We start from the raw sequence: 11,698 nt of genomic DNA, 5'->3' as shown, positions 1-11,698 counted from the left end.
TGATTTATATTATATAGAATCTTGTTAAAGAATAATAGCTAGAGTGGTAGCTAGTAGACTTGGTTTCCTCTCCACCTAGGTTCTATTCGTTGGAGACATGTTAACCTATATGATAAAACAATTGGAAAAATTGGAAATCACAATGAGAAGCCCAAAAAAACAAGAATTAAATGTAATGTAAGTGCCATTATTACATTATAACTATTTTATTGGTTTGAAATATTAACCTTTTACAAATTTTATATACATTATTTCAACATAAATGTGATAATTTCAATTGGTTTTATGTCCCGTGTTTAATTATTTTAAATATTTATGATGATGATGATGATGATTAACGCCCACTAAGACCAATGTGGTCTATCATACCTTAAAAAAATAGGTATCTAGCTATGATTCTTCAAAACCTTATTTCTACGATCAAAAAGAAAGGAAAGAAGTGCTCCAATGTCACTATAGTTGGGCTGGCTTAACAAGTCAAGAAGATTGGAAGTGTGGCAGATGTTAGGGAAATGAGCGTTGATGTTAGTAAGAGTGAGACAATCTAAGAGGAAGTGTTTTTCATCTTCTACCTTCTTAATATCTCAAAGTTGATAGATTTTATCATTCCACGGAGTTTTGGGAGTAGACCACTCATGAGAATTAGTTCTTATCCTAAAAATGTTCATTTTTTCTTAATATTAATGAAAAATATTTTATTATAAAAAATAATATATATATTTATATGGTTTCTAAATGTATGTGTATATATTTATTATATTAAATATGGTATAATATTTTAAGTGTGAAGTGCGAGGTTTTCAAAAAAATTATTTTTAATATTTTAATAATATTTATCTAACAATTAAATAAATTAGACAAATAAGGAGTGATCAATTTTTCATCACTAATTCTTTTAAATAATGGTTTTTTAGAGGTCAAACTTATAAATTTTAAAGATCTAATTTATAAATTTTATATTATTATCTGTATGATATTGTATTTAATAAATATTTAAATAAGTGGTTATTTTTAATTTATAATAAATTGAAAAGATAATTTATTTTAATATCATAATATTAATAAGATAGAAAATATTATTAAAATGTTCATTTAAACATTTTGGTTGAAACTTAAAATATACTTATAAATAAATATATAAATAAATTTAATATATTAAAAAATTATCCCACATATTTAAGTGATGCAAAATACACACCTCAAAATTTATAATTCTAACATGGTTATAACCAAATTGATAAAAAAATTATATATCAAATGTGAAAAATGCAAAATGCACCACTCAAAATTTATAATTCTAACATGTTTATAACCAAATTGATAAAAAAAATACATCAAATCTGAAAAATTAGAGTGCATTCTCTTTTTAGTATTATTTTCTGCCTGTGTTAAATAGTTCAATGCCATCCGCATGCCCAGTCATTTAGCCATTAAACATTGTTAAAATCTCAACACTACTATTATTATTTTTCTTTTAACAACTATAAAAATATCACATAACCCGTAACCCTTTCCACATTGTTATAATTTTAGAGCTTCACACAGTGCACAGCGGCCCGCATAGCTGTTTTCACTCTTGGACGGGAAAAATAGTTTGATGTGCACATCCATGATACTATCGTCTAAAGGTCCGCCCTATATCCAGGGCCTTGTCACTAGTTTTGTTACATGGAATTTGAGACTGGATTTTCCTTCCTATTTTGCAGTGATAGAACATCTTCTACAAACATATCCAAATTTTCCGAAGACGACCCATTTTCGGATACGGCTTTCTTCGCATTTCACTGATCCTCTTCCAATTTTCCTTCAACGATTTTACTTTTTCGTCTCCACTGTAATCACCGTCCATCAGAGTCCTCACACACTTCTCTATTTCGTCCCTTGTAGCCATTTCATCCTCCTCACGCCTCACAACCTCTATTCCAACCCTCGCTTCGTCCACGATAAGTCGCGCGTTGAAGTGCTGTTCTGCAAACAATGGCCAACAAATGAGAGGAACGCCAATGGAGATGGCTTCCAATGCAGAGTTCCAACCACAATGGGTAACAAAAGCCCCAACAGAAGGGTGAGAAAGGATGGCTAACTGATCTATCCATCCACTTACTATGCACCCTTGCTGCTTTGTGTGTCTGTAAAAGCCATCCAGGGTCGGATTGTTCTCATCACAAACTGGGAGTCTCACCACCCAAAGAAATGGGTACCCACTTGCTTCTAAACCCAACGCTAATTCAATCATGAAGCAGAGATCCAGCGTTGGCTGCCAAAAGATACGTAAACCACTGATCTCGGCGATCGATGATCCAACCACTCTAACTCTGCTGTGGCCAGTCGAGCCGTGCTTGGCGTGGTGAGGTATTGGCCGCTTAGACAAGTCTCCGGCAGCAAAGGGCCGATGGGTCTGACAGGACCTTCATAACGCTTCTGAAATTCATCAACATGATCTCCTTCCAATTCATAGAAGGTGTTGGTGGTAATGTTCATCCAACTCTGCTTCGTCAAAGGAAAATATTCTCCTTAAAGTGTGTGGGTCCAGAGGGTTTCATCGGTATCGGGGTATCGGGGATGTAAGGACCTGCGGTCTGTGCGATGGCCAGGGCGACTCTACCATGTGAACGACTTATGTGAAATGCGTGCGAAATGAATCAAGAGGCGAGTTTATACGATGTTGGGCGAGTTGAGAGGGCGGTCCCACAAGTTGGGTGCGCTGGCCCTCCACTTGAGCCAAGTTGAACGAGTAGGCTTGGGCGTTGGGCATGGGTCGGTCGGGTGACACAACCCACCACCCGCCCATATATATTGGCGTGCGTTTGTGGAGGCAAAGGCATCATTCGGCCAACACGAGTTCGAACAAAGAGTTCTGCGGTGCGTGGATGAGCCCACACGACGGGCGAAACTCGGGTGAAAAACTCGTTCAAAAAAGTCGGGTGAGAAACTCGGGCAGAAAACTCGTGTAGAAAACTCGGGCGAGGTCGTTCAGGCAGAACTCGGGCGAGGTCGTCGGGGAGAAAAATCGGGCGAGGTCGTCAGGCAGGAAACTCAGGTGAGGTCGTTCGGGTGAACCGGGCGAGGTCTTCGGGCAGGAAACTCAGGTGAGGTCGTTCGTGTGAACCAGGCGAGGTCATCGGGCGACCCGGGCGAAGTCGTTCGGGCGAGCCGGGGGAGGTCGTCAGGCGACCTGGGCAAAGTCATTCAGGCGCGCCGGGTGAGGTCGTTGGGCGACCCGGGTGAAGTCGTTCGGGCAAGCCGAGTGAAGTCGTGTGGCGACCCGGGTGAAGTCGTTCAGGCAAACCGGGTGAAGTCGTGTGGCGACCCAAGTGAAGTCGTGTGGCGACTCGGGTGAACGAGTTCGGGGAGACGAGTTGGGTGAACGGGGGGACGTGCGGATGGGCGACCGGGTGAGAGCGCACAGTGCACGCCGAAACGAAGAATCGTGTGGACGGGCGATCCCAGTAGGGCGCGCCGTGCACGACGAAACGATGGAAACGGTGAAGTGTTGGAGTTGTGAACAGAGGTGTGACTCGTGCAGAGGTGCCCGTGTGTGGCGACTTGGTTACGACGAGGCATGCCCAAGTTGGGCAAACAACACGATTGTGCGACGAGGTGAACAAAGGGTTGGTGAGTCGTGCGGTGACCATGCGGAGGCGCCGACGAGCTGGGCAACCGAGTTTGCCGAAGTTGGAAATTTGGCTAAGTGTAAATTTGGGGTTTCCCAAGATTTAACTTGTACTTATAAAAGAAGATTATATATATTGATATCGGGCAGACTCATATTGCAGGGAGTTGCCCCTCCCTTTATACTGTTGTGCAATTGTATATGTGTTAATTGTTGTTGATGATGAATATGTATGAGTTTTCATCTGTATAAAGGATAAAGATAGTACTTGGTAACAAAAAAAAAACTAAGTATCAAATGTCAAGGCATAGTCCATGAACATAAGTATTGGTGAAAAGAAAGTGTTCGGTGGTGCCGCACTTCGCTATAAGTGGTTGAAAGACTACCGCAGGTGTAGGGGCGTGACAGTTGGTATCAAAGCTTGGTGAAGTGCAAAGGGGATTTGCGGAAGACGCTGATACCACTGTCACTTTGTGACAAGTGGTATCGCCGATGGTCCAAGTTTTGCAGGAAACTTGGTGAACTGAACCAAGGAGCTGATTCTACAAAGACCGAAGACTTGGAAGGAAGTTCAAGATTTGCAGGTGACAGGTGGAATATCAGGGTGATTCAGGTGAATAGTGAAACAGGTTTAGCAGAGGTGAAGCTTAGTGCTTGGGCCAAGCTGAACAATAAGGCATGGCAGGTTTGGAAGAATGCGAAGGGAAGCTCTTATTTACCTTATACAGGTTGAAGCGGATGAAAGAGGAGAACCCCCAGATTCGAGATACGCTTGAAGTCTTGGAAAAGAATGTTGAAGACGAACTTCTTCAACTTTGGTTGGACAATGGAGCAGGATGAAGTTGTAGATTATGCTAAAAGGAAGAGGAAGCCGTGATGATTGAGGATGTTGCAAATGCGACAACGATGGAGGATGAACTTGGGATTGATCAAGTTGGACCAGGATCGTGCAGTTTGCAGAGATGGATGGATGGGGATACTCACATGGAGAAGCCTCATGATGATGATGTAAGTACTATTAATACTTTTGTTTCATTTGAGCTTTTGGGAGATGGACCGTATGCAGGGAAGGGCAAAATCAGTTTGTTGATGCAAGGGAGCATCTTACCATGGATGTCTATGATGAGACCTTGTATGGAGGAGCAAGGATTGTGGCCTGCTGCAGGACTTGTTGGGGTTGTTTGTGACCTTATGATAGAAGGTGCAAAGGCCCGTGACAAGGGAGGAACATGATGATCATTGCGGAGGATTGGGTCATGCTTTAGCCACATGGAGAATTGGCTAAGTGCCCGGCATGATTCATGGACAGGTTGGAGGGCACACACTTAAGTTGCTTGGGTGGACTTTCATAGCCGAGACCAAGAGATAGCCTTGGTAGAACCTTTAGTGGGGGAGATATAATGGAAGGGACTTGTGATGATGATGATATGGTTGGGTGACCGAGTTCACTAGACCGGATTTGCAGGCTTGGATGGGGATGGCCGATTGTTGTGATGGGTCTACTTGGTTGGACTACATGGGCAACTTAGTCATGGACATCAGGTTGGAGACATGGAGCATGGCAGTCTTATGTAGGAGCACTTATTGAGGTGTCACTTATGGGCATCCAATGAGGAGTGCCAAGGCAGGGATGTTGTGCAGATAGATTTTCTTATGTAACATGGAGGTGTTTTATTTGTGAGCCAATGGAGAGGTTGTGCACTTATGTACAACACTTGGATGGAGTTGTGAGCAGACTATGGAGCATTCCTACTACATGGAGAAGCTGAAACATCTTGCTGAGACCTTTGGGCCGAGACTTGTATGCTTGCTGGATGTTGGTTGGAAATGACTCATGGAGCTCATGATGACATGAGGTTGTGACTTTTATGGACTTCATATATGGTGGACTTGGAGGATCGATATGAGACACTTTGGAGTGATGGAGTTACAACGATGATGATGCCTTGGTGGCTACACTTGGGCGTGGGTTGAGCTGAGACTTAACCACTTTTGACACATGGGCGCTGATTGATCTATGATCATGGGCAGCACATGGGAGATGAGACAGGTGTATACTTGTTTCTATGGTAGACTTGAGGGATGGCACATTACAGACGTGATGGAGGTTGCTTCGTGGACCTGGATGTGGCACATCGAGAGTCGGAGTTTGATGAGATGATCTCTTCACTTTGAGGAGATGGATGATGATGTTGGGATAGATGCGGTTGATTTCATGCAACGCATTGACACCAAACATCATGGACAACATGTTGCAGATAAGATGAAAACTACTTCATGGACCTGGGCATGGCATACTTATATGGAGATGGATTCTTGATCGAGTTGATGATGTGACAGGACGTTCTGAGAAACGACTGATGGTGGCATGAGGATGTACATTCTCATGGTTTGAGCGTGACAGTTGGATTGATCGCCCAACTAGTTCAAACATGGGAACACATAGTGTGCAGAGATGTGTTAGCATTTGTTGGAGTATCATGGCAGCAATTCACACGATGAGGATACATGATGGAGTCGACACAATATGTTGCAGGAAGCATGTAGCTTGAAATGGAGGGGCCAGCCTTCCACGATGGGGAGCAACATGTGGAGATTGTGATAGGGTGGTTGATGATCATGGATTGAGATGATTTCCAATATATGACATACCGATGGGGTGTATACCTTGGTATGGATATCTTGGTGATAGATGGTTGCCGGGATGAGATATTGTCGAGGACGATAATGACTTCAAGTGGGGGAGGATGTAAGGACCTGCGGTCCGTGCGACGGGCAGGGAAACTCTTCCATGTGAAGAACTTGTGCGAAATGCGTGCGAAATGAACCAAGAGGAAACTTTATATGATGTTGGGCGAGTTGAGAGGGCGTTCCCACGAGTTGGGCGGGTTGACCCTCCACTTAGACGAAGGCAACAAGTTGAACGAGTCGGCTTGGGCGTTGGGCGTGGGTCGGCCGGATGACACAACCCACCACCCGCCCATATATATTGGCGTGCGTTTGTGGAGGCAAAGGCATCATTCAATCATCATCCGGCCAACACGAGTTCGAACAAGAAGTTATGCGGTGTGTGGATGAGCCCGCACGACGGGCAGAACTCGGGTGAAAAACTCGTTCAAAAAAGTCGGGTGAGAAACTCGGGCAGATCGTGAAGAAAACTCGGGCGAGGGCGAACTCGGGAAAGGTCGAACTCAGGCGAGGTCGTTCAGGTAGAACTCAGGCAAGGTCATTGGGTAGAAAACTCGGGCAAGGTCATCGGACAGAAAAGTCGGGCGAGGTCGTCGGGCAGGAAACTTGGGTGACGTCGTTCGGGCGAACCGGGCGAGGTCGTCAGGCGACCTGGGCGAAGTCGTTCGGGCGAGCCGGGTGAGGTCGTCAGGCGAGCCGGGTGAGGTCGTCAGGCGACCCGGGTGAAGTCGTTCAGGCAAGCCAGGTGAGGTCGTTGGGCGACCCGGGTGAAGTCGTTCGGGCGAGCCAGGTGAAGTCAGGTGGCGACCCAGGTGAGGTCGTTCGGGCAAACCGGGTGAAGTCGTGTGGCGACTCGGGTAAACAAGTTCGGGTGGACGAGTTGGGTGAATGGGTGGACATGCAAATGGGCGACCGAGTGAGGGTGCGACGTGCACACTAAAACGAAGAATCATGCGGACGGGTGACCTAGGTAGGGCGCGTTGTGCACGATGAAACAATGGAAACGGTGAAGTGTTAGAGTTGTGAACGGAGGTGTGACTTGTGCAGAGGCGCCCGTGTGTGGCGACTTGGTTACGACGAGGTGTGCCCAAGTTGGGCAAACAACACGATCGTGCGACGAGGTGAACGAAGGGTTGGTGAGTCATGCAGCGACCGTGCGAAGGTGCCGACGAGCTGGGCAGCCGAATTTGCCGAAGTTGGAAATTTGACTAAGAGTAAATTTGGGGTTTCCCAAGATTTAACTTGTACTTATAAAAAAAGATTATATATATTGATATCGGGCAGACTCATATTACAGGGAGTTTCCCCTCCCTTTATACTGTTGTGCAAATGTATATGTGTTAATTGATGTTGATGATGAATATGTATGGGTTTTCATCTATATAAAGGATAAAGATAGTACTTGGTAACAAAAAAATAAACTAAGTATCGAATGTTAAGGCGTAGTCCATGAACATAAGTATTGGTGAAAATAAAGTGTTTGGTGGTGCCGCACCTCGCTATAAGCGGTTGAAAGACTACCGCAGGTGTAGCGGCGTGACAGGGGAGATCAGGTGGCATCTGAGAGCGCGAGAGGATGGTGCGCTTGGCTTGATGGGGAACAATGTATTTATAAAAAATATTATAAAATTAAATTAAAATAAGATATTTATAAAATATTTTGATTGTCAAATAAGTTATCTTTTTCAGACATCTAGTTTTGATAAGCCATGTTATTGGTTCATGGTATTGTAACAAAACATATTTACATGTTAATAATATCCAAAGTAAAGTGGGGAAGAATGCTCATGGTTAAGAATCATGTCATATTTTTATAAATATTTTCATTGTGAAATAAATTATGATTTTTGAGCATGTGGTATTAATAAGATATGGTATTGGCCCATAGCATGGTAAAAAAATCTATTCACAAGTTAATAACAAAATCAAAATATAACAAATTGACTTTAAATTTAAATTTTATTATTAATTGAGAAAATATTTAAATAGTTGTAAGTTTTATATTACTTTTAGCTTTTTATTTATTACATTTAATTTTTTTATTACTTTTAATGTTTTATTTTTATTTTAATTTAACCGACATATAAATGTTAAATGTTGATTTTAAATGTTAAACATTTATATCTACACATACATCCCTATTTTGAACGGACATTGACATTAGATTAAATTTCTTAAATGTTAAACATTTACCTTGACATCTACCCCATACTAATTATTTTTACAATTTATTTTATTTTAAAATAAAACTCAATCTACAATTCCCTTGATAATGAGGAATTAAATCTCAAAAATTGATAATTCAAACTTCGTGGGTTAGATTAAAAAAAACTTTATAATTAATAATTAATAAAATTAAAAAGAATCTTGTACTCTTATTATTTTGTAATAATAATTAAATTGATAACTTTGAAAGACTATTCCAGCAAAACCCCAAAATCAAATCGCAATAATTGTCGGTATTCATCTCTATTTCAGAATATTCAGAAATTAGTGTACAACTTTTTGTAGCAGAATGAAAGCACAATCATGGTCATTATTCATCTCTATTTCAAAATATTCAAAGATTCTTGTACACTTTTTGCCACACAAGCTACATGTTCCAAGGAAATTGAGACTCTTCTCAAGAAACAATTAAATCGGCTAGCTTGCACTAAAAGTATTACACTTTGACGCGTAAATAAATCTATGACACTATAATCTAGTTAATTATTTAATCAAATTTTCATATCTCCATTAAGAAAATAATTCAACCTTTCATCCAAGATGGAAAGCACCATTAATGAAATAGAAGTATCTCGTAAAACGAAGTTCAACCATAGAAAAACAGAGAGAAATACTCGAATCTTTGCAGGCACATGTCCCTAATTTATTATTATTATTATTCGTTGCTAATGTATTAAACACTTCAGTGACAATAACCATGCAAATTTATTACATAACTATCCACCATAACCTTGTCATTTGCATTTCTGGCCAGGATAGAAATGGTCAATGGCGACATCCATACCAATATCGCCTGGTCATTATTTTTGCTACAGCAATTGCAGTTACATGAAATTTGAAACTGGGTCTTTCTTCATATTTTGCAGTGACAGAACATCTTCTACGAACATATCGAAATTTTTAGAAGACGACCCATTTTCGGATACGGCCTTCTTCGCCATTTCACTAACCCTCTTACAATTCTCCTTCAACGATTTGACCTTTTCATCTCCACCGCCATCATCGTCCATGAGAGTCCTCACACATTTCTCTATTTCGTCCCTTGTAACCATTTCATCCTCCTCACGCCTCACAACCTCAATTCCAACCTTCACTTCGTCCACGATAAGTCGTGCGTTGAAGTGCTGTTCTGCAAACAATGGCCAACAAATGAGAGGAACGCCAATGGAGATGGCTTCCAGTGCAGAGTTCCAACCACAATGGGTAACAAAAGCCCCAACAGAAGGGTGAGAAAGGATGGCTAACTGATCTGTCCATCCACTTACTATGCGCCCTTGCTGCTTTGTGCGCCTGTAGAAGCCATGTAGGGTGGGATTTATCTCATCACAAGCTGGAAGTCTCACCACCCAAAGAAATGGCTTCCCACTTGCTTCTAAACCCAACGCTAATTCAATCATCTGAGAAGCAGAGATCGAGCTTTGGCTGCCAAAAGACACGTAAACGACAGATCTCGGGGATCGATGATCCAACCACTCTAACTCCGCTGCGGCCAGTCGAGCCGTGCTTGGCGAGGTGAGATATTGCCCGCTTAGAAAAGAGTCCGGCAGCAAAGGCCCGATGGGTCTGACAGGACCTTCGTAACGCTTCTGAAATTCATCGACATCATCTCCTTCCAATTCATAGAAGGTGTTGGTAATGTTCATCCAGCTCTGCTTCGTCAAACGAAAATATTCTCTGGAAAGTTTGTGCGTCCAGTGGGTTTCATCGGCATCGGGGAGATCTGAGGGCATCTGAGAGCGCGACAGGAGGGTGTGTTTGGCCTGATGGGGAACAATGTATCTGCCAGAACTGCTCCGTTCCAGGTTGCGTGGCAATTTGCTCCACAGTGCTTCGAATAAGTTTTGGGAATATGCAGGCGAGCACTCAACATTCACCCTCGGAATTCCGAGCTTGGCAGCCATGGTCACCGTCCAGGACAACAGAAAGTCTGTGACGATACAGAGGGGAGGATTCAGGTGAAAGCCGTTTTTATCTTCAGAAAACAACAGTTTCTGGACTGCGTCTGGAAGCAATGTGTGGTTCAAAAGCATCTGCGGCGGAGTTTGGTCTGAAGCATCACTTTTGGTGTCAGTGGCCTGCGAATTTATGTGTTCCGAAAGGTAGAGCTCTACAATGCGAATATTGGGTATGTGGGCGATCTTGTTTGTTGCAGTAGAGAGGGCATGAGAGGATACTAAGAAGGAGACGAGAAATCCTCGAGCAGCCAGCCTTTTGGCGAGCTCTGTGAAAGGAATGAGATGACCCAGTCCGAGGGAGGGGAGGAGGAGGAGATGGGGTGCAACTTCGGCCATCCTACAATCTCCAGATGCAAACATAGGAGCCATTGAAGTTAGAGTGGCAAGAGCGCTCAACCCTTTAAAATATAATCGAAGGTACGCGAGGAATTGCCGCGGTGCTAGGTGCAAAGTGGTGGCAATCTGCTTAAAAGAATTTTGTAGAGGCTGTTTTAGGGTCATGTTTTTTATGGTAGAAATAGATTCAGCACCATGAGCACTTAAAATTATGAATTTAGCTTTTACTGGATTTACAAAAATCCCTGCCTGATTTTTTCAAAATATGATCCAAATTTCCATCACTTTTAAGACAAAAAAACATAATTATTAGACTCACTCTCCCCAAGTAATAACAAATAATTTCAAAGATGAGTTTGCATTTGGAGGAAACTAAATCTCCACACCAAATTATTGGACCATATATGTCCAAAAATAATCTAGATCACTAAATAAATTTTCTTTTTTCAATTGAAAATTATATTTAAAATAAACCAAACCTCCACACCTAACTATTCCACCACAAAAATTAAATACCAATTATAATACTGTCTACATCCATCTCCACACAAATACATCCTTGTATTTTTTCCTGCCTTTTAACTTTGTTGTATTGTCGTGATTTTTTTAATTTGATAGCGATTCTGTGATAGAAATTGATTAGTTGAAGGCTCTTCTGACGACTAGTAGTTGAAGGCTCTTCTGACGACTAGTAGTTGAACGCTCCCCTGACGAGTAGGTTGCTTTGCGTGATTCCTTGAATTTGATGATAGAGATTTGAATTTCATATCGATTCCTTGACGACTAGAAGTCTCTAGATACACAGCATAGAAAGCCCTACATTGCTAATGATGCAAGGGTTGACTTTAGCATTTTAGCAACAAAGCAACTGTTATTCCCC

At 42.1% G+C, this 11,698-nt stretch overlaps 1 protein-coding gene and 1 pseudogene across 1 annotated transcript; both read right to left on the bottom strand.

Annotated features, from left to right (window-relative positions):
• Nucleotides 1–1,720: 1,720 nt before the first annotated feature.
• LOC149220923 (UDP-glycosyltransferase 73C4 pseudogene) lies at nt 1,721–2,236 on the bottom strand (annotated as a pseudogene).
• A 7,115-nt stretch (nt 2,237–9,351) lies between these two features.
• Nucleotides 9,352–10,851, bottom strand: LOC149220922 (scopoletin glucosyltransferase-like). Its single transcript, XM_089387249.1, has one exon. The coding sequence runs from the start codon at nt 10,849–10,851 to the stop codon at nt 9,352–9,354; it is 1,500 nt and encodes a 499-aa protein (XP_089243375.1).
• Nucleotides 10,852–11,698: the final 847 nt, after the last annotated feature.

Source organism: Pinus tabuliformis, chromosome Q, assembly GCF_031772625.1.
Source record: "Pinus tabuliformis cultivar Carrire ecotype Pingquan chromosome Q, CPIR1, whole genome shotgun sequence".
NCBI classification, from domain to species: domain Eukaryota; kingdom Viridiplantae; phylum Streptophyta; class Pinopsida; order Pinales; family Pinaceae; genus Pinus; species Pinus tabuliformis.
The sequence above is the reverse complement of the archived record's forward strand: the minus strand, read 5'-3'. Positions and strand labels throughout refer to the sequence as shown.

Excerpts from the sequence above, each read along its gene's own strand:
- LOC149220922 (XM_089387249.1), bottom strand. The coding sequence starts at position 10,851 with ATGGCTCCTATGTTTGCATCTGGAGATTGTAGGATGGCCGAAGTTGCA.